Here is a 26,514-nt window from a genome sequence, read left to right as displayed (position 1 = left end):
AACCAGGCTCTGGTCTTAACCTCTCAGTCCCTCTCCCACAATTCTACCTGAGAAAATCACCTCTCAGACTGTGTAATGATGATAATGTCTGAGACTGCAGCTGGGTCTGGTTGCCTGCTGAGGTAGATCCAGGCTCCTTTCCATGATGTACCAGGTAATTTGCTGCTGTTCTCCACCCTCTCTTCCCACCTCTGCCTGTCGCCATGCTCCGGCTCCACTGGACCCAGTCCCAGGCTGAGCCCTTTCTCCCACTGCCTGGAGCCTCTGCCCTGTCAACTTTCAGCGTTCAGGACTCAATCTCCTCAGGACTGCTCCCTGAGTGTCCAGAGCATCACGTGTGTTCCAGGGCATGTTGCTCCTTCCCACATTAGACTCATCTTTGCACGTCTGCTGCCCAACAAAATGGGGAGCTTCTGCTGATCAGGTGTCACCCTAATCTGTCTTTACATCTAGCACCTAGATCTGTGCCTGAACCTCAGGAAACACATGTCAAATGAAAAAAGCAATGACTACAGTAATATCAGGATATCAGGGGGACTTCCCAGGTGGACTTCCCTGGTGGCTCAGATGGTAAAAGCGTCTGCCTATTGCCTGGAAAATCCCATGGACAGAGGAGCCTGGTGGACTACAGTCCACAGGGTAGCAAAGAGTCGGACATGACTGAGCGACTTCACTGCTACTACTACAATGTGGGAGACCCAGGTTCAATCCCTGGGTCGAGAAGATCCCCTGGAGAAGGAAATGGCACCCCACTCCAGTACTCTGGCCTGGAAAATCCCATGGACAGAGGAGCCTGGTAGGCTACAGTCCATGGGGTCGCAAAGAGTTGGATACGACTGAATGACCTCACTTCACTCCCAGGTGGCACTAGTGGTAAAGAACTGGTCTGCCAACACAGGAGACTTAAGACTTGGGTTCGATCCCTGAGTTAGGAAGATCCCCTGGAAGAGGGCATGGCAACCTACTCCAGTATTCTTGCTTAGAAATCCCATGGACAGAGAAGCCTGGCAGGCTACAGTCTACAGGGTCACAAAGAGTCAGACACGACTGAGCGACCGAGCATGCATGCATGCTGATATCATGTCATTGCTTTCTTGACAATACCAAAAAAAAAAAAAAAAAAAAAAAGAGAGAGAGAGAGAGAGAGAGAGAAAGCTAAATATATAAAAATCACATTAAATTAACCATAAGCAGGGAGTCGGACACAACTGAAGCGACTCAGCAGCAGCAGCACGTTATTTGATAAACTAATTATATGAAAAGGAAACCTATTTATCTATTTTAAACTTTCTTTAATGAAAGTGATTTTATAAAATGATTCAGGTTGAAGGGAATCTGTCAATTCCATAATTTTGTCCCTTAAAAATTTTAACTATAATAAAAATGCACCTTTGTTTCCAAATACTTTCACTGACATCAACCCATTTGAATCTAACAAAAACCCAAAGAAGATATAGCATTCCTAAATCTAGCTTTTCTCCTTTTGGGGGAGACTCACAGAGAACAAAAAGGAACCATCTTTCTTCTCTTCCTGTTCCCTGCTCCCACCCCTCACCCCACCCACCCCACCCCCTTGCCTGAGTGAGAATGCTATCCTCTTTAATCTGTCCAATGACTTTGCAAAGTTGTGTTTCGGGTCTTGCCAGAAGCCAGGCCAGGCCCCCTCTGTGTGTGGGAACACTCACATAATTGGCGTGCAGTACAGTGAAGAACTCAGGGTTGGTGATGAATTTGACCGCTGGAGACTGTAGCAGCAAGGTGATTTTTTGTGAATTCACTGGAGAAAGTGACCCATCTCTTCTCAGATCTGGAAGAAGTGAAACAAAGCAACTGAATGCATTGGAAAAAGATCGTTTCAGTTAGAGGACTTCTCTTTTGTGGCACTGACAGTCTACAAGCCTTCACCAGCACTGCTGGAGAGGACTGTTATTTCGAATGGTGATCCAACCAGTGTCACAATGACGGCCAGGTGTCCCATCACTGTGTCTCAGTTGAGACTCAGTATTTCCCAGAGTACTCAAGTGTAACTTCAGCTGGATCAAGTCCTCGAATAACTCATCCCTTTTATCCCACTGAATTTTTCTTATTTTCCTTACAAGTTGCTCACCATAGCTATGTCAGTTTGTTTGCAGAAAGGATCACAATCCTTCCTCTCCCTTCATCCCCATCACTCTGGGACTTTGCAGCCTCTCCCCAAGTTAAATCAAGCTGGCCTTGAGCTTTGCTTTAACCAACAAAATTTGCCAGAGGTTCTGAGCCAGGGTTTTGTGAGGCCTGTAGGTCCCTACTTACTTTCTCTTCCTCATCATGAGAACAGCCTGTACAAGATGAAAAGCCATGGGGAGCAGGGACAAGCCACCCTAGCTGAGGCCATTTCAGGCCAGCCAGCCTGCAGCCTATTCCACAGCTGACTAAGGAGGCACATGTGAGCCCAGTGCCCTGAGGAATTACCTGGCAGAGCTCAACTCAAACTGCCCACCTGCAGAACTGGGGTGGGGGGAGGTTAACGCATGGCTGTGAGCTTCAGATACTAAGCTTTGGGATAATTTGTTATACAGCAAATGCCAACAGATCCAATACCAAACTCCAAAAGGAATTTTCTCTTCCTTTTCCCTCATATTTCCAATTATTCCACCACCTTACCAAATCTCTCTTAGCAGTCAAAGGAATTAATAATAGAAAAACCTTAACTAGTCAGTTTAGTTAATGTATCTGATAAAATGATTAGAATGGAGGCAATTAAAATTGTTGGTGGAACTATGTATGTGTATTTAAAAGAGGCCATGAAAGTATCCATTCTTCTGCTTTTCAGAGAGCGGAGACCTGCAGGACGCGAAACACGTGGCTATTTGCTCAGACTGTTCTATACATGTCATCTGCCATCATTTACCCAATTTAAGAGATTTGGATTATCAGGATGTCGCTGTGATAATCTTACGCTATTACAGGTATAAAAAATAGAAACCAATGTTTTCATTGAAGACAACTTTATGGTGATCAAAGGGGCAAGGAGCAGGGGAGGGCTAAATTAGGAGTTTTGGGTTAATCACTATATAGATGCTTCCCTGGTGGCTCAGACAGTAAAGAATCCGCCTGCAATGTGGGAGACCTGGGTTCGATCCCTAGGTTGGGAAGATCTCCTGGAGATGGGCATGGCAACCCACTCCAATATTCTTGCCTGGAGAATTCCATGGACAGAAGAGCCTGGCCAGCTGCAGTCCATAGGGTCACAAAGAGCTGGACACAACTGAGCGACTAAACCATATATAATATAATAAAATATAATATATAACAGGGACCTACTGTATAGTAGAGGGAATTATATTCAATATCTTACAACAGTCAATAATGAAAAAGAATATATATGTGTAAAACTGAATCACTTTGCTGTACACCTGAAACTAACACAATATTGTAAGTCAAAGGCAATGGCACCCCACTCCAGTACTCTTGCCTGGAAAATCCCATGGACAGAGGAGCCTGGTAGGCTGCAGACCATGGGGTCGCTGAGGGTCGGACACGACTGAGCAACTTCACTTTCACTTTTCACTTTCATGCACTGGAGAAGGAAATGGCAACCCACTCCAGTGTTCTTGCCTGGAGAATCCCAGGGATGGGGGAGCCTGGTGGGCTGCCGTCTATGGGGTCACACAGAGTCGGACAAGACTGAAGCGGCTTAGCAGCAGCAGCATACTTCAGTTAAAAACAAACAGAAAAGAAGCCAATCTCAGGCTTTTCGAATATTTACATCTGAGTTCCACTCAGGCACATTCAAAGAAATGAACACCAGGCCCCCTAGTGGATGCTCATGGTATTTGGTAAAAAATTTTCCTGAGTGGTGGTGTATTTAAAATCATAAGGCCAATGGAAAACCTCTTTACTGCCAGGTTCCTCTCTCAGCGGGGGACTGTATTGATATTTTATTCTAAATACAAACAAGTCTTATTCCTATTGTTGTCACGTGGCTCCTTGGAAGGAGACCTTGAATTCTTATTGGCATCTTTTACTTTCAAGTGGAAAACATCCTTAGGACACCAATAAATAAATTTACACAACAAGAAATGATTAAGACACTGAAAAAAAATCACCTTGATGCACAAGTACAAGTTCTCTTCACTGTGAGTCCACTTTTCCATTACATTTCTGGTGAGACACTTCTGTCTGTTTTTACCCTGCTGCGGCCAAGCATCTTTCTCCTCCTGGATTTTGCCCACCTCCCTGCTTTCCCTTATCCATCTTCCATCCCATCGGTATCCGCTGGCCATACCTAAGCTCGAAGATTCAGCCTCTGAGTCACTCCCACCTCCTCCACCGCCTCCTGCTGGAACTGGATCACAAATTTGGCTACCAGAATCTTCTTCAGGCCTCTCTGTAGCAATGGTTCGCTGAATATTTTGATACCTTTGCATCAGAAAGTGAAAAGTAAGGAGTTAACTTTGGTTTGTTGGCTTGTTGAGGGGCTGATGCTCTGAGTCAGGTAAGTGGGAAAATTTGTAAAGAATTGTCTTGGATGTCAAGAAATGTCAGGAGAGAAGTGCTCAAAATTTTCCCAAGATACTTAATTTGCAAGACAAGTATCTCTAGGTGATTTGACTTCATTTTGTTTTGTAAACTATGATGAGTTTCAAGTATGGTGACTTAAAAAAAAAAATCAACACACAAAAAATCATTATAAAAAACAGCCTCTGCCCTGCGTTAAACGAAATTGGACTGAGTCTAAAATAATGGTGTGGGAAGGAACTTAAAAATATTACAACTAAGATATCAAATCACCTCTCTTTGATTGTGATAAGTCTACAGACTAAAAGTTCTACTTGTTTTTATTCGACAGTTAACTGGTATGACTAGGAAAGTGAAAGAAAGTGAAAGGGGCTTCCCTGGTGGTGCAGAGGTTAAAGCGTCTGCCTGCAATGTGGGAGACCTGGGTTCGATCCCTGGGTTGGGAAGATCCCCTGGAGAAGGAAATGGCAACCCACTCCAGTATTCTTGCCTGGAGAGTCCCATGGACGGAGGAGCTTGGTGGGCTACAGTCCACAGGTCGCAGAGTTGGACACGACTGAGCGACTAGAAGTATGACTAGGAATGACTAGGAAGGAGTGTGCAAAGATTATACACTAAAAGATGCAAACTAATATATATAGAATGGATGAACAACAAGGGCCTACTCTGTAGCAGGGGGAACTATATTCAATATCCTGTGATAAGCCATAATGAAAAAGTATACACACACACACACACACACACACACACACACACACACACACGTAGAGCTGAATCACTTTGCTGTACAGCAGAAATTAACTGAATATCATAAATCAACCATACTTCAATAAATAACATTTTAAACATTAAAAACAAAAACACTGGCAGACAAATAAATGCTTTCAGCTTATATGAAGTTTCCTTTGAGTTTTCTTCCCAAGTTGGAGAATGAGTCAGTAGGCCAATCAGTCACCTAACTGGGTCCTTACTAAATATTCACTGACTCTTCCAATGAGGCCTGCTCTGTGCTGGACTTTCAGACCAAAGAGAAGACTGGAATATGACCTCACTCTCTGAACACTCACAGTCAGGACAGAGCAAAAAAGGGAAAGGCATGTAGACCATGACTCTGGTGATGTGAACATGATGCCCTACATGTATTAGAGTTATGAATAGGGACAAGGAGACACCCAAGGCATGTATCTTCTGAAGCCAGCGTATGGACGTATCAGGGAGCTAGGAGGGAAGGTACACGGAGGAAATAAAACACGCCAAAGACTTCACCTGAGAGAACTCTGAGAAGCTTGGTGGTGGCACCAGGATGTGTAGGCATTGGGCAGGGCCAGGGAATCAGCACAGTGGCAGAAAGCACCTAGGAGGTGCCAGCACTGGTGGAACATTGTTCTCTAGGCCCAGAGCTACATCAGAATCACTTACAGGGTTGGTGAAAACAGGCTGCCAGGCTCCACTCCCAGAGTCTCTCTGACTCAATAGGTCTGGGGATGGAGTGATGGGAGGCAAGCACGTGCATTTCTAACTAGTTCCTAGGTGATGCAGCCGCTGCTGCTGGTCCAGGGATTGACTTTGAGAACTGCTGCTGTAGGGACTGGACAGCTGCTTGGGAAAGAGGCATATTCAGCTTTACACTGACCCCCACCTATGTGGAGTGCATGGGAGGAGAAAAGCCTGGAGTCAGGGAGAGCAGCTGAGAACTACCACATCGGTCTAGGCTGGAGATGCTGAAGCCTGGACCCAGGCAGGCGTGGTGTATCATGCTGGTCTCTTAGGATGCTTCTGGGGAAGGGGAATACCCACATATTGTAGGGATACTAAGATCACCTACGCCTGCCTGCCTAAACCTCCCTGCCTGCCTAAACTATATCTGCCTAAACTACACCGAAAGTATACCTGCCTGCCTAAGCCTCACTGTGTTTCGTATGCAGGTGTCCAGCTGTCTTGTTCCTCTTTGCTTTGCTTCCTTTCTCCGTCCTGTGGGACCCTGACTTTGCCTGATGTCTCTCAGCCCACTGGTGCACAGGACAGGAATTCTGCCTCCCTTTTCCTCCTGGCACAGTAGGAACGAGAGAAGGGACTGAACTTAAGAGATCTTTAGCAACCAAACTGTAATAACTTTACATGTAGACTTAACAGGATTGGGGGCCTGGATATGGAAGCAGGAGAAGAGGGAAGGAGGGCTTCCGCTTAGTGCAGGTGGGTGGAGGCACCAGCCATGAGGAAGACCAGGTGAGATGGGCAGGTTGGCAGGAAGACTTTGGTGTGGATTTGGACAGGCTAATCTGGAGGTTCCAGAGGTCACACCAATGACCACAGTCAGGGGAGCGTTGCTATGTGGGTCATGTGCTCAGAGAAGAGATGTGGCAGTGGAGGAACAAGTGTGAAGAGAAGGGGGACCAGCATCTGGGGAGCAGCGAGTAGCCAGTGCAATCCAAGGTCATGGGAGATATTGTCACACAGACAGGGTCTTCTGTGGTGGCATTCTGAAGATCAGTGACCTTCCTTTGACCTTTAAAGAGGAGTTCTGGGGACTTGCCTGGTGATCCAGTGGTCTTAAGATGCTACGCTTCCACTGCTGGGGGCAGAGGTTTAATCCCTGTTGGGGGAACGAAGATCCTTCATGCTGCTTGGCCAAAAATAATACATAAATTAAATAAAAAGGAGTTTTGTTTCCTACTGTGGTTTCCAGACTACCTGCCAGAGTGATAATTTGGGTGATTATTATAATTACAGAAACTGGAGCAAAATTGAAATCTGCATTTGTAACAAATCTTCAGGTGGTATTATCTATATTCAGATGGTATTATCTACATACGCACTGGTCTGAGGTTTTATTTTATCTAAGGAGACTTAGCCACTCCTTCCTGACACCTGGCAGAATGATGGCTTTGCCTGCAGCAGTTACTGGGAGGCATTCCTGAGAAGGCCTCTTACGAGAAAATGTGGAAGGACAGGAATGAGCAAAGCAGCAGAGAGAGAGAAAGGCTTATGTGTGTTTAGCCCCCACATGTCTGTGGCAGGGAGGATGTAGGGAAGGTGCAGGCTGTTTGTCCGTGATGTTCCTGAGTTCTTGCTGGGACTCAAGTAGTGTGGCCTTGGGCGGGGGTGGGGGGTTACTCAGTGAGCCCATGAGAAGCTGCCCAAGGGTGTAACCTTGACCTGGGGAGGAGTGAGGCCTGCCAAAGGCCAAAGGACCTGCTGTCAGAGGATCCCCTAAGCAGCTCAAGGCAGGCTGCATTTTCCAAAAGTGACTCAACTATATTTTTTAGTCCACAAGCTCTTCTAGAATCTTACCATTCTCCTGTTAACATTAAGAGGCTGAATCAGTGTCCCCTTCCCTTCAAGCTGGGAAGGTCTTGTGGCTTCCTGGATGAATAGACAATAATGAAAGGGACAAGTGTGATGGAATACAGGAGCCATGCTGTGAGGACGCCCAGGCAACACGGAGAGTCCACACGCAGGTGCTTGGGGCGACAGTCACAGCCGGGGCCCCAGCCAACAGCCGGTGTCCACCTCGAGATATGTGCCTCTCCAGCCCAGCCACCCTCTGACTGCAGCCATGAGACACCCCGAGAAGGGCCTCGCTGAGCTCAGCCCACCACGATAACCATGAGAGAGGATGGCGACAACGACGACAATGGTGTTAATCATCAATACTGGTGTTTACATCGTTAAGTCTGGGTGGTTTGTTTCTCAGCAACAGACATCTGGAACAGGGCTTAGACAAACTTCATGCTGTGGCCTCTCTTTTCCTTCCCAAAGTGCAGTGACCACAGAAGAGAATTTTAATGAGTTAATATAACCTTATTTGATAAAAATGTCTGAAATTTCACAACCTGCTCCATATGTCCTTCGTTGGACCTGTGGTATCCCATACCTTACTAGGTCAGCAGCCTCAAAACCCAAGTGCCAGACCCCACTCCTGGCCTTTGCTGGAGAAGGGACAGTCCTGGAGAAGCAGGCCACAGAGCAACTCATGGAAGATCACCCAGCGAGGGCAGGGCTGTAACCTCAGAGGCCCTCTTTGACCTGAAGATGAAAGAGGGGGTCAGAGAGCTGGTTCTCTTCTATTTCATCAAGAAGAGTCCTTCAATAACCCCCTCACATTTTATTTTTTGCAGTAAAAGGTTAAATATTTATATTGCATAGAGTTTATGGAAACTGATAAGAAAGTCAGCTGCTATGTCTAATTTGTAAATGGACACACAGAGGAACACACACAAAACCAAACCAGAAGGAAAAAAAAAAACAAACAACAAAACCTTTCAGGAGCCAAGCCAAAACAAACTAAACAAAAGCCAAGCAAACTAAGCTTGTAGGAATAGACAATTCTCACAGGAGGAGCTAAAATTGGTAAAATAAGAGCTCATGAAGCAGAAGTAGACCTCCCTCTAAGAAGTGAAATGTAAGATGCACCAAAACACCAGGAGAATTGCTTAAGTCAGTAAAAACCCACCAAAAGATGATAAGGAAGGGAGGGTACCATTGCTGGCAGAGTGAATCTGCAGAATCACTTTAAAAAATACTCAAACACTGATATCAAATACTGACACCACATAGATCTCCCTTGGCCTGCTGTTTTGGGAATATAACCCAAAGGAAACATGCTAAGAAAATCCTAGCATTTTACATGCCCTTGGGTCTTGCCCAAAATAATGATAAAAATAAATATCAACAATATGACAAATTAACTAAATTACATTCATTCATTGGAACACTATCACTTAAGTGATAACTTTAAGACTATGTAGCAATATGAAAATGCTAATAATGTAGTAAGTGAAAAATGAATATAAAACTATATTACCATTTTAAATATACAAAGACTGTGCATATGGAACTTGAAAACTTGAAGACAGTTTAATCTTTTAGAAGAGCTAATCCTTGGGGTATAGGATTATAAGATCCTTCTTTGTTTTTTTTTTCATATTTAAGATTTTCATTTCTCCATAGTATAATTTTATCCAGATAACTAAAACATCAAACTTGAGCTGACCATTTAAAATCAGACTATGTATTTATATTTTTGGTTTGTTTGAGAAGTGTTTGTGAAGAAGGTAGAGTTAGTTCATTCAGGATATTCTGAAAGTGCAGGAATTAACTTGGGAAATTGTCTTGTACTGAGTCCTGGTAAACTCTGGCCCCATCCAGCCACTGGGAGGAGGGACACAGAAGAATGAGAAAGAAGGTAAGGACAGTACCAGTGGCAGGCACGGTGCCCCATCAGTAACGGGGCTGCAGAGGAGGCAGCCACCAGCTGTGTGTGGAGGGCTCTGGGGAGGTTTCAGGGCCAAACAACGTTAGGTTTGGATCTTTGTAGGGTGGAGACAGGTGCCAGGTGGAAGGCAGGTAACGAGGGACTCCCTTGCAGTAGGAGCATGTGGCAAAGCCACCAAGGCCACTTGGGAAGCGGCCGAGGGCACGTGGTCACCGCATGCTACTTCGTCAACTCCTTATTTTGCAGTGCATATCTCTTTGCACAAAACATTTGCCTTTCACAATCACCCTACCAGAAGTCAAAAGAAACTCCTTCTTACAACACTGAAAAGTATTTCCATTTTGCTATGAGACAGTGATGGGTGTCAATTTCTCCTGATAACTGTAGTTTATCAAACAAATGCCCCCTATGTGTGGTCACATCTGCACCACACATAAGACTGTGGATAAAAGACTGACAGTATACTTTGTGTGGCTGCTGTTATCAGGCCAAATCACTGAAAAACTTTAAATGCTTGAAAGCAATAGGCTAAAATAAGCACTGAAGTGCCTGGATACTTATCTCAAGGTTATCTAAGTTTCCCTAGGTAGGATTTTTCACAAGAAATAAGCACTTTCTCAAATTGCTCAATTTCTTTATCTGTCCAAATGGATGCAGCAAATACAGCTTCCTGTTCATCAAAGTCTGGGCCTTCTCAGCATGTTCAGCTCCACTGGAGGGCACAGGGCTTTATACACCAAAGCCTGCACACTTCTCTAGAGGCCTGGTTAAGGATGGATTTGGCTTCAGTGGCAACCCACTCCAGTATTCTTGCCTGGAGAATCCCATGGACGGAGGAGCCTGGTGGGCTACAGTCCACGGGGTCGCAAAGAGTCGGACACGACTGAGTGACTTCACTTTCACTTTATATTATACAATCTGAACATCATGAACAAACTTCCAAGTATTTTTACGTCATGAGTCAAGGTGTTTACTTCTGCTTCTGTTTTGTTTTAGTGCTCTCCCTGTTTCTTAGTCTGATAAACACTTTCAACTTATCTGTCTGGCAAGACAGACCTTGGGGCTATTTCTGCGTATGGCATCTGAACACGATCTCTATGTAAAATGAGCTTGCTGTGTTCCCTGCATTTTTAGCTGCAAACACCATGAAAGGACACTCCCATGGCTTTTGGTACATTTATATACAATATGTTCTTCCTTGTAATATGATTTCTTTCTGTGGGAATAACTAGAGAAATATGCTGCCAATGAAAATGCTTTATGGTTCTTAATAATGACACTCAGATATTGATGGGGAAAAATGGAAAGCAAGTATCTTCCAAATGCTCATGTGATAAAAGAATCCTCGCGATTTTCACCTAAAGCATCCTCCTCTGCCTACAACATGGAGAAGGAAATGGCAACCCACTCCAATATTCTTGCCTTGAGAATCCTATGGACAGAGCAGTCCATGGGGTCACGAAGAGTCGGACACGACTGAGCGACTAACGCATGCTGTCTACAACAGCAGTAACTAGAAGTTCAGCTTTTTTTTCTGTTTAATAGTATTAAATTGTCCATTTTTTTCTGTAGTGTAGAGTTAACTTTCAAGGTATGTTTGTTATCCATAGCTGTGTCCCCCAAGTCCAATTATTTATTCTTTCTCATCCCTCTCCACCTTTTTCCTCTACTTCACACTAGCAAGACATCAGGTGGTTATAAACGAAGTTGAGCCTGCAGTTTGCATTCCTGGCTACTAAAAGTATCTAAGAGCCATTGTCCTGATCTTAAAGGAGCAAGATGTTGAGTGTGATGCTCGTACTAGCTTACCACATGGGACAGTTGCTGTTGAGGGTTTCGTTTGCATGTTGAAAACAAAATGACATCTTTACATACTAAAAACTAGTAAAGGGCCTATGTTTTAGACAAAACAATTCTCAAAAAGTATTTTTAAATATTTCATTTTCTATGATGAAAGCTGTTTAAGAATGTATATTTCTGAGTATGTAGCAATTATGGGACTGGAGTAGGCATGAATATAGCAATTTATGAGACAGCTTTTTCTCCGGCAGCTTTTAGTATTCTGTTAAACCTATCCTTTGAATGTTTTCAAACTGTTTCCAAACTGTTTGTGTTCCAGACCTGTTTGAGATTCTTATGACAGATATGAATATCTGGCAGAAAAATGTGCATCCATGTATAACTTACTTACAGTTTCTGAATGGTTCCCGGAACATTGACACCCTCAGTGAATACCTGGGGCGGGGGCGGGGTGGGGGGGAAGGGGTTGGTCCATGAGCCCCTGGCTAAGAACACCTGTGTTTGAGCCTGGGCCCTCAAGGTGTACAGAGGACTCCCCATCTTTAAATGACACTCAGGCTTAGCTGATGTCCTGCTGCTGAATTACAAATTCAGCTTTCCAAGTACTAACTATGAGTTGGTTAATTACTTTGCAGTTTCCTCATACAATCTGAGCAGAAAAGTCTAGAGGGAATCTCATTAATTGCCCTTCCCCTTCCATGGTTTCTAGGGGCTCACTGCGTGCTGGTCACCCACCGCCTGTTGAGCTGCTCCATCTGCTGGATGGATCCAGATCTCCGCATCCCATCGGGGGTGGCTGCTGCTGTGGGGCGCTGCCAGGTGGTTGTGCGGTTCACGTGGTCCACATAAAAGACCCGCCCGTGGCTGTCAATGCGAGCTTCCCAGTCTAGTGCGTGATAAAAAGGCAGAGAGAAAAATCAAGGACAAACTACGGATCCATGTGAAACAGACAAGCACTTCCAGGTCTTCTGCAGGTAGAACTCACTGCTGGTGACTTGCTGAAGACCAAGAACTGCCCAGAGCACCTGTGTGACCTCTGAGGCATTGGCATGGAGTTGGTGTGCCAGGAAAGAGCCCACGGGACTCCGATTCTCTGCTGGACCATTTGAGACAGTAACTGGGGTTCCTCAAATATGACTTATGTTAAAATTCTAACAATTTCTAAAGACAAAGTCAAATATTTATTTCCTTCTTTAAAAAATTCCATCTTGTCAAATTTCTTGGCTACCAAGTTACAGCTGGAAGATAGGAATGTCCTCCAGCGAAAGCTGACACTCTGATGCTGAAAAAAGTCCTTTCTTTGTTAAATCTGATGGAGGATGGCTGGTTAGGAGGGAATAATGGCTCCTCTTAAACCCAGGTTTGACTACAGTTCTAAAATATTGCATGTAGGTGCAGCTTCCTATAACCTCTAATACGTCACAGCCTTTAATTGATTGCCTCTTGAGAGAAAGAATGGAAAGTTTTGACCCTTAGAAACTAAATTCAAACCATCCTTTGATAAGTTGTGAATTTATAGTTTATGTTCAACCCATCTGTGGCTGCCGAATATTTCTTGACCAAAACAAAACCAATCATGACTATTAACTAGCATCAAGCTTTTTAAGTATCTCTTTGTTGATAAATAACCATCCTAAACAGTAGAGGGAGCCCAAGATAAAGGTAAATTCTTCTAAAATTTAAACAACAGCAGCCAACTAAAAGGTGGAAGCACAGATGACACAGTCCATGATATACATAGGGGCCGGACTGGGGTGATAGGATGAAAAAAATCCTTAAAACTGAGAGAGCTGGGAGTCACATGTACACACCTGAGCTTAACGAAGATGAGCTTAATGTCTGCTGTACCAGAGATGGGCAAAGCTTTTAGAGTCCACATGTAAAAATATGGTGGAAATAACAGCTTCATGATAAAGTTATGCTGAAAAATGAGTTACACTACAGAATAAAATGCAAAAATGACTGCAAATGAGGAAAGCTATTCAGCCTTTTAAATGAGAAAAGCCATAGCTTTTGGGAGTAGGTCAGATATTTAGCAATTCTGTTGGAAAAGTATCATTCAGGTAATGACATAGCAACTCTCAATTGTTTTTAAAATGAAAAAATACATTTGGTTTAGTTATGGTTTGATGTGTGCATGGTTTATCTGTTTGTGAACATTATGGCTTATGTTTGACATTTACCTGCGGGACTGCCAAATAAGGCCCAAGGAAATCTAAAATACCAGAAAATACCAAATTCAGCTTATAAGACAAATTGAAAAATATATATAGTCAGGCTGTATAAATATATTCTAGAAGGTTTTGATTAAATTTGACTACTAGATGATTCAGCTGTCAACTGTTAGTCGTAAATATTAATTAGCTCATTGACGGAATTGTGTATTTGTGTAACTATCGGGTAATTAATTGAAGCCAAACATTAAAAAATTTCAGTGATTCCCAAACTAGCAGCAATTAGGCTTTTTTTAAAACCCAACATGACTGTCATCCAACAAAGAATAAGTGTTAACCTTTGAAGAGTATCATGGTACTTTATTCACTTGAACACACACCTCCTTTTACTACGAACTAGAACTATGAACTGTGAACTATGAACTAGAGATCCGGCCAGATCCCGAGGACCCACTGCTGACTAACACACATCCCTGTCCTCCAGGTGCCCCGTAGTAAAGGGAGGATTCCTTCAAAGACAAGACTCCAGTCTCATGGATTCTCCAAGGAAAAGAACTGAAGTGTGGTGCAAGGATAATGATCATTTCTATGAGTTTCACAGAAAAGAATGTCAAGCCAGACAGGCTCTCTTGTTAATATATTAAACATGTGGAAGGCAGAGGGTTAATTAAACCTCTCATAAATATTCAGAAAATAATAGCTAAGCATAATTAGAGATTATAAGTGGGTTTTCTGGGTTTCTTTGTAAAAATACTGTATAAACCATATTGCATTAAGAGAAAATTTCTGAATGGAACTTCAGCCTCAGCATGTTCAGTGCACTTGGCTTTGTGATACCAAAACAGACTTCTGAAAAGGATACCTTAACGGATGACCTTGGGATAGTAGTCATTCATGTGCATCCATTCATTCGTGACTGAGGGATCTGTCATATATTATACTATATATTTTCCATGAAGTCTAAGAACAATGTAGAGCCTAATAATGTACCCTACTCTAATTATTATAGTCATAAAACCTATACACTTTACTTTCACATTAACAAGTACAATATCATGTTTATAGTCTGGGGCTTTCTCTTGAACTTCTGTCACATATCACTGCCTTCTTGACATCCATACCTGGATGACATTTCAAATATATCACAATCAAAACCAAATTTCAGCTCTTTCCCACCCAAACCTGCTCTATCTGCAGCCTTCCCTTTTTGTCTCAGTTAAATCCAGGTTAAAACTCTTGAGGTCATTCTTGACCCTTCTCTTTACTTCACACATGATGTCCAATTTGTCAGCAAATCTACCCACAAAATATCTGTCCAGAATCTGACCACTCTTCTTCACCTCCTCTGCTCCCTGCTGGCCCAAGCCTCCACTGTTTCTCACCTGCAAGAACATTATGCTGGGTCTCAGGCTTCTGTTTTTCTTTCCTCACAATTTAATGTCAATACAGAAAAACTTTTAAGTCCTAAGTCAGACAATGTCAAGTCTCTGCTCAGAAACCTACAATGTTCCCCTTTCATCCAGATTAAAAGCCAAACCTTTAAGTGGTCTACAAAGTCCTATGTGCGTGATCTGGGCTCCCGATAGATCTCTTTACCTGCTGCTTCCTCACTTCCTAAATCTGCTCCAGACACACTGACCTTCTTGCTGTTTCTCAAGCCCACTAGGCAAGCTGTTCCATTTGCTCAGAAAGTTCTTCCTTCCCAATACTTGGGTGGATAACTCTCTCACCACCTTTAAGTCTAGCTTCAAATGTTGCCTTGTCTGTAAGTGTACCTGACCACCCTATTTAAAATGGCAAATTGGCCGTCAATATACACTCCAGATTCTCCTTCCCCGTTCTGCTTTTGCTTTTTCACAGCACTTAATACCTTCTAATGTGCTGCATTATTTCTCCATTTATTCTTTTTATTCTATATTATCTGCCTCTGCCAGTCTAGATTGTAAGGTCCTTGAAGGCAGAGATCTTCACCTGTTTGCCTTACCTAAAACAGTGCCTCACACAGGATAAGTGTTCAATAAATATTTATCCAATGAAAAACTATCAGGGATGAATTCATCCATGTACAACGTGAAATTATTTAAGAAAATTTAGCTGTTAGCTTCACTATCAACTTTTCTAATATTTTCCAGTGTTGCATGGACAGAAAATTGAAACCTGTCTGGAAGAAACTTATTTTCACTATCAAAAGCAGCTTATATAAAGCAATTCTTTAAAACAGAATATATTATACTCATTTATAATATCTGTATGTATAACTAGCTATTACTCTTGGATGGATTGAAGGTCAATTCATGTGCACACTCACTGATAGGTTTTTTGCTGTGGAGAAAATGATCCTTTCTTGGAGAGAAAATGTTATAGGTATTTTTCTAAGTCAGAAGTATCTCTAGTGACATTTATGGAATATCCATAAATCAATGTATAAAGAAAGAAATCAGACATCAAAAGTTAAAGGACATAATGCCTATCTTGGTCTCTTCCAACAAATATAGTGTTCCTTTAAATTGGTCCACATATTAAAAACACTGTTTCATCACTGATAAATTACAACTGAATAGGAGAAGACTGGTGTGGATGTTAAATATATCATATTGTCAAGAATAGATTAATCAAAGAATAAGTCTTTCTTCTTTCAAAACTGTAATGGGTTAATGTAAGCACAGGCAAAAGAATGTAAAGAAACACTGATTCCTTACATCCTGGAAAGATTCTGCAGTTGTAAAATTTATCAAATTTTAAAGGTTATCTTTTGCTTGAAAAATGAGTTGAAACCAAAACAGGATGCTAAGTGAATATATAATATCTGGGGTGTCAGTTCCTTCTTACAAACATAATAATGGAATATTATAAGGGCAAACTACATTGGGACAATATCTAGAGATTATCTAGTCCAAATCTAGCACTTAGTAGATGAAAAGATTAAAATCTTACAAATAAGAAAACTGAGTCTCTGAGAGATTAAGTGATTTTCCTAAGTTCAAATAACCAGCTAGATAATTATTAATTACACATTACAGTTACCAGGAGAATGTGATTGAATTCTACCCCTAAAGATGATGTTTCGCTTGGAAACCTCTAAGAACTGTGGAAAAAATTTGCATCTGTCACATATGGGTACAATTTAGAGTAAGGAAAATGCAAGTTGAAATGTTTTATTATGTGGAGATGCTTGAACTATAAATGGTCCCATGGAGAATAATAGGATTACCCCATCTTGAACTGAAAACTTTAAAATATAAAATAGTAAAATTTGTGAAATAAGGGTCATGAACAGTTCGCAAGGACTAGTCAAGTCTTGTGAAGAAATGATCTCCATTTCAGAAGTTGAGGGCTACTGAAAATACTGGGTTATCTATTTGAGATCACATCCTGAAACCATCTGACAAAAAACCAACCAAACAATTTTTACGGTAGGCACCATAAATGGTTTTTGATCACGCTGTAAGGTACAGAGTGGGGGAAGAATTTGGATGTTTATATACAAAGTTCATACTGACCTGCTTAGATTTGATAGGAAGAATTAAGACATAGATTTTCAAAACTAAAGCTTACTTGGTGGAAGAGGCTCATCGATTGTTGGGTAGTGATGATGTTCAGGCCTCAAGGAAGGAAGCTGGCTTACTGGCTGGGAACTATGGAGTATAGGACATTCACCTACGGACAAGATAGTCAAGATATTCAGATTCATTCATTGCTGTGGCAACGTCATCAAAAAAGCATGTCTGTAAAACAAATTATTGCAAGAAAAAACCCCAAAGAGTGGGCAATCAATTTTTTGGATCTTTGTCAGTTTGTGACATTCAGAACCATTCATGAATGAGTGAATAGAGGGAACAATTTTTTTTTAAACTCAAATAGTCAAAACATTTCATGGTTCTGATTTGTACCATAACAGACCAACAGGTAGGATTGGGGACCTAAATTTTCTTGAGGGGAAGGTGGCATCAGAAAGAGACCTAGAAGAAAATGAGCAGAGCCTGAGATTAGCCCAGGAAAAGAAACAGGCCTGTTGGAGGGAAAAACAGCATTTATAAGGTCCCATAAATTTTTGGGACTGTGTAAAATGACAGCTCCTTTTTCTGATAGATTTTATCTGAGGGCTGCCAAGAGGCCGTCTTTCAGATTATGTGTTTGGAATGAGACTCTTAGCTGCTGTCATTTCAAGATGGGGTTAAGGAACTGATGGGCCAAGAAGGTAAATTCTTATTGTATGAAACCTAGGGGCTGGGGTGGGGAGCCAAGGACCTATGGGATCTTGTGATTGTTTCAAGTTATTCTGAGGAAGAAGCAGACAAACCAGGGTGTTCTGGAAAGAGAAAAGACAAGAGACGAAGGAAGTAGGTAAGAGGCAGGAAGACTGAGACAGGAGAACTTGAAACATGGAAGTGGGATAGAAGGAAGCAGAAAGACAGACATGGAGAAATTTTAGAAATAAACATATCCACAGAATGCATGGTCCAATTATGATAGACACAGCTAATATTACTGTCAGGCAGACCTATGATGAACTGAATAGTGTTTTAAAATGGAGTTTTTATTTCATGATTGAACTTCAGGTCTTGGTAACACTGCATGTAGAGGGGCCTCCAGCACCAGCAGTTTGGGTCACATAATCAGAGTCAATTGCTCTTGATCTGTGAGGAGCTAGAAAAGTTCAGGCCATGAGCCAGCCCTCAGACTGGTAACCCCCATTGCACCCCATCCTGGATTTCTCACAATAGCCCCTATTGGCCAAAGGACAAAGGTCAGGCTTCTCCTTCTTTTGCCCTTCCATGGCTGATGCAAATACCAAGTGTTCCATTATTCCGCGGCCCAAAAGAGACGGACTGTGGAAACCAGTGGTTAAGATCTTTATGGGAGCTCAAAAGGATGATTCTTTCTTTTTGCTCTAGATCTACAGAACTGACTTAAAAACATAAACAGAAGTTAATTAGAAAGGAAATTAAGTGAATTTAGCCATTTAACTCCTTGAGCTAACTGGAAAGCAAGAACAGGAATGTATTCGGGAACAAAGGGTCCTTTTGAATATTAAATATATAACATCATTTCTTGTGCAAATTCTGGTGTGTGATTCACAACCCTGGGGTCCTCAGAGACTAAGGAAAGTCAAGGAAGGTGCCCTTCCCTCATGCCAGCATATAGCTCCTTGCAAACTGACTCCTGTTCCAAAGCCTGGCTTTGTGTTTAGTGGATATAACTCTCATGTTCATATTTATATGTGCTTAATGTCAGAAACTGAAAAAAAAAAAAAGAGAGAGAAAAACAATGGTACAGTTGTTATGTCACCAGCTGCTGTTTTAAATTTAGTTTGTTAAAAAAAAAAGAGAGAGAGACTTACCTTGTTGTAATTAATTCAACCAATCAGGTTAATTACTCCTCCAAGCTAGTGGAAACATAATAGTGTTGCTCGCCGGGTTAATGGAGCTGACCCCACCTTCCCGTGAACCCCAAGCAAATGCAATGATGTGACTGATGCATCTCAGCCAACGGAATGGAAGCAAGAGGAAGCAAGCCACTTCTGTTCTGCACGAGGCTGCAGCTCCGCACCATCCCCCTCACCTCAAACACAAAGCAAGGGTCAGACCTGCTAGAACTTCTGAGAAGGAAATGTATTCCAATTTAAAAGGGAGCCTTACTGCTCATCTACCTGGAAGAACCTTCACTCAGAGGCTGAGCACATCATAGGAATCATCTCAGTTAATTCTTCCAAACCCTTTAGGGTATGTTCACTTTGCACCCAGTTTACACGTGAGGTTTGGAGCAGTTAGGTAACTTGGCTAAGGTGTCATGGCTGGGAAGTGGGGAGACTGAAGATAAACCCAGGGGAGCCTGATGCCAGGGTTGAGCTCATAATCACACTGTTGTTGTTGTTTAGTCGCTCAGTCGTGTCCGACTCTTTGTGACACCATCGACTGTAGTCTGCTGTAGTCCATGGGATTTTCCAGGCAAGAATACTGGAGTGGATCGCCATTTCCTTCTCCAGGGGATGTTCCCAACCCAGGGATCGAACCCACCTCTCCTGCTTGGCAGGCAGATTCTTTACCCTGCACCACCTGAGAAGCTGCCCATAATTGCATTATTTTAGTTTTTTTTTTTTTTTTCCATTTGATCTGAAGGTTTTTAAAAACCATTTTATATTGAGGTTAAAAAAAGAAGCACATGTGGAGGGAAAAGAAACACAAAGTAGATGAAGAAGACATCCTCTACAAACTGCTGCAGACGCACCTGCGTGCCTGTGAATACAGTACACCTTTCTCGGCTAACCTCAGGAAAGAATTCACAATCTGCAAAGTCACAGGGAGGGGAGAAGAGGGCACATGTGCATATAATCAGGCATTCGTGTTTCTTTTGAGCGGGCGCTCTTGGAAGCGTGGTGCTGAGCGGGGGACACATCCGCCACTTGGACTCCATTAGCCTGGGGACTCCCTACCAAGGGAGAGAAGAACTGGCTGTAGAAGTCACGTGCCAGCATAGGTACAGCCTTCAGGAAATCAACAGTCCTTCCCAGGAATCCTCGTTTTGCCCCTAGTAATCACTATAGTGAAGCATATGTTCTTAACTTTTTGGGGGTTTACAATCTGCAAAAAATTTCAGGAATCTAGAAATTTCTTTAGAAACATAGACTTCCACTCTGGCCCCCCAAAACTTTTTCATCCTTTTGGTAAAGGGGATGGGTTTCCCACTGCTGGACTGTTAGACCCTCAAAGGCATGGGCAATATCTTTTTTAAAATATCAATGTATACTGAGTCAAGTTTCCATTACCCATGTGTGGACTGTATCCTATCATTGGAGACATGGGTCCAAATATACCCATTGGCTACAACAGATTGACAGACTATAAATCAGCCTTGTAGCTATGTGGCTCTGGGGTAAAAATGGTTATTATACTTCTAAAGGTAAAAATGTTTTTTCTTTCTTAAAAAACACCCCTTTGATGAGAAGAGTTGCTTTGGTTTTGCCTCTTGACCTACAAAGCTTAAAATGTGTAGTGTATGGACCTTTATGGAAAAAGTTTTCCCAACTTTGGTCTGAAACATCTCTGGTACCTCCCAGTTGTGCCCTCATATGGGTATATCCCCAAATTGCCTTATGATATACTTATTTTTAATTCTATTGTAATTATTGAGTACCTTCCACATATAGCATCTGACCTAGAACAAAGAAGAGACTCAAAGCACCCCTATTAAAGAAAGGGATTGTCACCCCATTTTCATACTCATGGGTGCTTTTCCATATTGTACAGTATGTCACTACGGTTTACTGTATAGCACTCTGGTTTTCTTCCTGTGTTTCTTTGTTACCAGTTTCCTTGGGCTTCTCCTTACCCTATGTGTCACTTTCCCTCACCCTTTCTTTCTCCAAAATGTAGAATTAAGTACTTTTAAGTACTTAAAATTATTTCTTTTACACTTATGTACGTTCCTATAAAAATTGCAGGTGCCAGGCATTTGCTTAGCAGACATAAAGAAGATATGAATTCTGGCCCTTGATGAGCTTACAATCTAGAGACAATACCACTGCATGTTGTTTGGAGGCTAATTTAAACAAATTAGAGCAGCAAAATAGCAGAATCTATATTTTTTGCTTTTAAAACAGCTGAATTTTTTCATATTATCATGTGACTTTTAAGTTATTTCCCTCAATGTCACTGTCACTTGACTGGCAGGTGGTTCCCAATTCTGGATTAGGAAATGCAAGTTAACTTTATATATGCTTCCACAGGCATGACTAAGAAGAAAGGTCTTTGGTTAGGACACAGAATACATTTTTAAACTAAAAAGGGCACCTGTTGGATTAGAATCTTACTTGAGACAAAGTGATTTACACATTCATGGTACCCTTCCTTTGCATTAGCCAAAATAGCTCCCCAATCCCACAAAACAACACAAAACAAAACCAACAACAATAACAGAATCAAGGAGACAGAAATCATGACACATATATGTAGGCTATACATATTCATATGTATACAGGTTAAATTCTAAAACAGGTAATATCAATGTTCTTCCACTTATATTAACATTTATTGCTAATCTTCGTAAGTTGTGGGGAGTCAGCAGATATTGACGTATTACCCACTTAATGTTGATCATTTTCTGCTCATATCATTTGATACTAGCTTTGATGCTCTTGCTGCTGTCAAGACTGGAGGGTAATATGTACCCTGTAATCAGTGATTAGTTAAAACAGAGACGCACACATACAAGTACACGCTCACATCCAACTAGTTGTCATTCCTGGGGTGTATCTGAGCGGTGGTGGGGTGTCAGCTACCCACAGTCTGGAATACTGACATACACATATACACATGCACACAGGTAAGTACAGGACAGGCACACGTGGCCACCGCGGCAACCTTATTTGGGACTGATCCTCTCCCTCTTGGTTTTAAACCTTGTTGGTGAGACCTGCGTCCCCCTCGTGGTGGTCCTATTCTCACTCTGATGGGGTGTGAGGTCTAACCTTCTCTCCGACTGCTCGGCCCTGCCACGGGAGACTCCAGACCTTCCACGGTTCTGGCCATGCTCCCATCGGGGGCGGCCAGCTCGTCTTGCCATGGCCCTGCGCCGTTCGCCGACTCCGGGTCCAGCTCTGGGCTCTGCACTGAGTCGGGCACTGACTCGAAGGCGCTGTTCTCCTCCTCCTCGTCGTCCTGCGAGGAGAAGACCGTGCTCTCGGAGATCTTGGCACTGTCCACAGAGGAGAAGCGGGTGTGGCTGGCGAACCTACTGCCGTTGTAGCAGGAGGGGCTGTAGCAGGAGGCGCTGTAGCAGGAGCTGCTGTAGCACGAGGAGCTGTAGCAGGAGGGGCTGCAGCAGGACGCGTCGCAGCAGCTGTGGTCCCCACCCTGCCGCGGGCTGGAGTCGCTCTCGCTTCCCGTGCTGGGGAGCGCGTCGCCATCCGGGGCTGAGCCGTTGGCCAAGCCCGAGTGGCCGAGGGAAGCCGTGCCTGGAGTGGCCCCCTCGGGGGCCTCTCCATCCTCTTCCAGCGGAGGAGGCTCCGCGGCGACCGTGTCCACCTCGCTGAGCACATCCTTCTCCGAGGCATCCTTGAGGGTGGCCTCCTCCTCGGCACCGTCGTCGTCGTCCGCGCTGCCGCCCTGCGCCGAGGGCAGGCTGTGCAGCAGCGTGTGGATGCGGATGTAGTGGGTCCGCGGCGTCTCAGGCTCACCGCAGGCGGACGCGATCACCGTCTCCAGCTCGGACACAGGCAGGGAGCACGGCCTGGTTTTCCTCTTCACCGAGGCCCGCAGGTGCAGCCTGTCCTCCCCCTGCCCCAGGGCAGACACGTCCCCCTCTTCCTCCTCCACCTGCTCCTTCTCCTCCTCCTGCCCCCCAGCCCGGCTCTCTGTGGACCCTTCCTCAGCCACCGGCTCCCCAGGGCTGCTCGGGGCTTGATCGTCCTCCAGCAGCCCCGGTAGGGCCGCCTCCCCTCCCAGGTCCAGCCGCTCGGCCAGTTCTTCTGCACTTAGGGCGGGCTCTGTGTCCTCTGGCCCAGGGGCCAGCAGCTCCCCAGCCCCCTCAGGCCCCACAGAGACTGTGCCATCATCATCTCCTGCCTCGGTGGTACCTGCCGCTGCCTCAACCAGGCTGGTAAGCTCCGGGCCCTCGATCCCTGGAGGGCCCACAGTGCTGCCCTGGCTCGGCTGCTCAGGCTTTGGGGTCCCTGAGGGCTCTGGTGCATCACACGGGGGCTCCCCACAGCTGCTTGCCACCAGGTTATTCATGGGGCTGTCCTGAATTTCCGCAGACTCAGGCTCGGTACTCAGGGAGATCTCCTCATCATCTGTGGACAAGAAGAAAATGTCACTGCAGTGTTAGTCTACTCCTGAGGATGTGTAAGCATCTTAGGGATTTCTGCCCTAGGATATTGCATGGAGGGGTTGATGAGTGTTTCCCATGGACCAAAGCTCTGCTAAAACCCATTCTGTAAGAAATGGTTCTCCTTATGCAATCACGATGTATTTGAGAATTTTGTTGCACGGGACTTCATTTTTTGGTCAAAAATGCCCAAATCCTAGTGCTACCCCTATTCTGGGCACAAAGTAGGTGCTCAGTAATGTCTGCTATTTGGAAGACCTCAGAGATGAGAGTTTACAGTTCCTTGTTCGCTTCAGGCAGGGCTAATTATACTAGCTCAGAGTGCTTCCTACGGCTGAGTCCCCCAGTGTGGCAGAATGGGGTTCTCAGGTGACCACAGAGAAGGAAAGGGGGCAACCACAGTCATTCAGTGGCTCAGACCAGAAGCCTCCCAACATCTGGAGAATATTGAAGTGGGAAAGTAAACCAGGTCTCCATGTCAAGTGCCCATTCACGGAGCAGCAACCATGGCTCACCTCTGCCTTCCCCCAGTTGCTCTACTGGATTCCTGCCAGATGTGGATTCCCAATTCAAGCCCTTGTGCTATCCACTCATTGAAGAAAAGCAATCTCTCTGGTGCACTGTAAAGCTATTCTTACTGCTACACTGAAGGAAGAATCAATTTTATTTTCAGGATGTAGGAAAGGCTGGATGTGAAAGGATGAAACAGGCAAGTGTTTCCTTACAATCTGCTTTGTAGACTGGGCACAGAAATGTGCAACCTTTGTTTGACGAGGGGGCAGTGATAAACTCCAGACCCTGATTCTCAAAAGCCTTATCAGCTTTACTGGCAACTCATAAATGTTTTGCCAATAAAGTTGTGACAACTCACAACTCTCGGCATGATCTCTACCTGTGAGGGGGCTGCCAGAGAAGAGTCAGAGTGGGATTATGAGGCATCTCGTCAATCTTATTTGGAAATACATTTTGGCTTGAAAAACTGAACACAGGATGATTCAAAAGTTTTCTGTTCAATTTACAATATTCATTTTTTCCTGTGAGATTGTAAAAATCCACTGAGTAATCACAGTTTGACAGTATGACATGTATCACGTTTGTTCATTCATTCATGTATGCAATGATTCAACATCTATTGATTAAGACCTGTGTGGGTGTGGGTTGTGTTAGTCGCTCAGTCATGCCTGACTCTTTGGGACCCCATGGACTGTTTAGCCTACCAGGCTCCTCTATCCATGGAATTCTCCAGGCAAGAATACTGGAGTGGGTAGCCATTCCCTTCTCCAAGGGATCTTCCTGACACAGGGATTGAACCTGGGTCTCTCACATTGCAGGCAGATTCTTTACTCTCTGAGCCACCAGGGTATTGGGAGTAAAATGTTAAGTTAGACATGGCTCCATACCCATGTTGACCTCTTTGTCAATCCCCACTCCACTGTCTAACCCCTACCTTTAGGTCACTGGAATGAAGAGGAGCCTATCAATCAAGGGGACAACAGGGACTTCCCTGGCAGTTCTGTGGTTAGGGCTCCGTGCTTCCACTGCAGGGGCCGGGGTTCAATCCCTGGTCAGGGAACTAAGATCCCATGAGTCATGTGGCACCACCAAAAAATAAAAATAAAAAGGAGGATAGCAACCTGGCTTGCAGAACAGATCATTGGCTTCTGGGCCTCAAATGGAGAAGACAGGTAGAGAACCACAAAACCTAGGACATGTCTGGAGAGAACCATGGTTATTATATTATATTTTGGAGAAAGGAACTGCTCTATGACACTAGGTTAGGACAACACATGAAATGCATGCCGAAATACCTGGGTGGATGGAGGAAGTGATCTCAAACCGGAACTGCAGCTGTCCACTCACATGATCTGTTGGAAGCCTACGGCCAAGGGTGTAGCTGACCACCCTGTCCCTAGAAGGGAATAAGCACCATCACAGATCTGGTAAATACCTGTTCTCCTAAAGACCACACACTATGCCAGCAGGTGAGGCACCCAAGCCCAGGGAGGCCCTGATATTAGGAGGTGACGTCTTCTCAAGACCACACAAAATGGTCCTAAGGAAAAGATGGGAAAGTACCTTTGCTCAATAGCAGTGAAAACTTCAATAAAGTCCTTATCGAATAATCTAAGGCAGGGATCAGTAAACTACAGTCCATGGGCCAAATCTGGCCCATCACTTGTTTTCATAATGCTATGGGCTTTTTACATTTTTAAATGGTTAGAAAAAGAGCAGTAGAAGAGTAGCATTTTGTGACATGTAACAATGATATGAAATTCAAATTCGTTTCCACAAATAAAAGTTTCATTGGAATGCAGTCATGCTTGTTAGTTTACTTCTTGTCTGGGCTGCTTTCATGCTACAGTTGCAGAGCTGAATAGTTGGGACAGAAACCATATGGCCGACACAGCCTGAAATATTTACTATCTGGCCCCTTAACAGAAAGTTTGCCAATTTGTGTTTTAGAGAAAAAAAGAAGAAGAAAAAGACATGGATATCCTTTGCTTGCTTTTCCTGTGCAGGCTGACATTTTCCAAATAAGCCCTTAATTATGGACAGGGCCAGCAGTAGATGCTTGTCTTATAATAATCTAGCTAGCTAGCTACTTACCACTATCTATCTATCTATAGAAGGATGTAATCCTGATTCCCAGAGACCCTGTGGAATGTTTCAGAAAGAGACCTGCTGTAGAGCAGAGCAAAAAAAGACTTGTGGGCTGGGTCCACTGGCCTGTGACTTCCAATTACACCAACTCCAGGGTCCCACAGAGAGACTCTGAAACTCCACCCTGGACCCTGGCACCATTCCCTCTGCTCACCCAAGGCAATTTTTAATTACTAGGAAGACAATTATCCAGAGAGAAATCAGTCTGATAGTTTGCTATTATAGTTTCATCAACAATGCGGATTCAGCAGAATATAAGTTACCCTCCCTTGGCCTAAATAGGAAGAGTGACTACTCTGGGATATTCAGAAATGAACAAAGCCACTCTACGCAATAATA

The 26,514-nt window shown here is 43.7% G+C and overlaps 1 protein-coding gene across 2 annotated transcripts in view; it reads right to left on the bottom strand.

Annotated features, from left to right (window-relative positions):
- Nucleotides 1–26,514, bottom strand: part of HECW1 (HECT, C2 and WW domain containing E3 ubiquitin protein ligase 1) — a 319,356-nt gene that overhangs the window by 103,442 nt on the left and 189,400 nt on the right. The window contains exons 8-13 of one of the 2 annotated variants that reach the window (XM_018047001.1): nucleotides 25,323–25,423; nucleotides 22,157–23,479; nucleotides 17,245–17,346; nucleotides 12,251–12,401; nucleotides 4,268–4,401; nucleotides 1,686–1,807 (exon numbers count right to left, since the gene is read on the bottom strand). In XM_018047001.1, the coding sequence (XP_017902490.1) occupies nucleotides 1,686–1,807; nucleotides 4,268–4,401; nucleotides 12,251–12,401; nucleotides 17,245–17,346; nucleotides 22,157–23,479; nucleotides 25,323–25,423 (1,933 nt within the window). The remainder of the gene's footprint in view (nucleotides 1–1,685; nucleotides 1,808–4,267; nucleotides 4,402–12,250; nucleotides 12,402–17,244; nucleotides 17,347–22,156; nucleotides 23,480–25,322; nucleotides 25,424–26,514) is intronic. The other variant, XM_018047002.1, reaches the window with a different exon arrangement.

The sequence above is a fragment of the Capra hircus genome, chromosome 4 (genome assembly GCF_001704415.2).
Source record: "Capra hircus breed San Clemente chromosome 4, ASM170441v1, whole genome shotgun sequence".
Taxonomy (NCBI): Eukaryota; Metazoa; Chordata; class Mammalia; order Artiodactyla; family Bovidae; genus Capra; species Capra hircus.
Note: the sequence above shows the minus strand (reverse complement) of the source record. Positions and strands in the feature narration are given on the sequence as shown.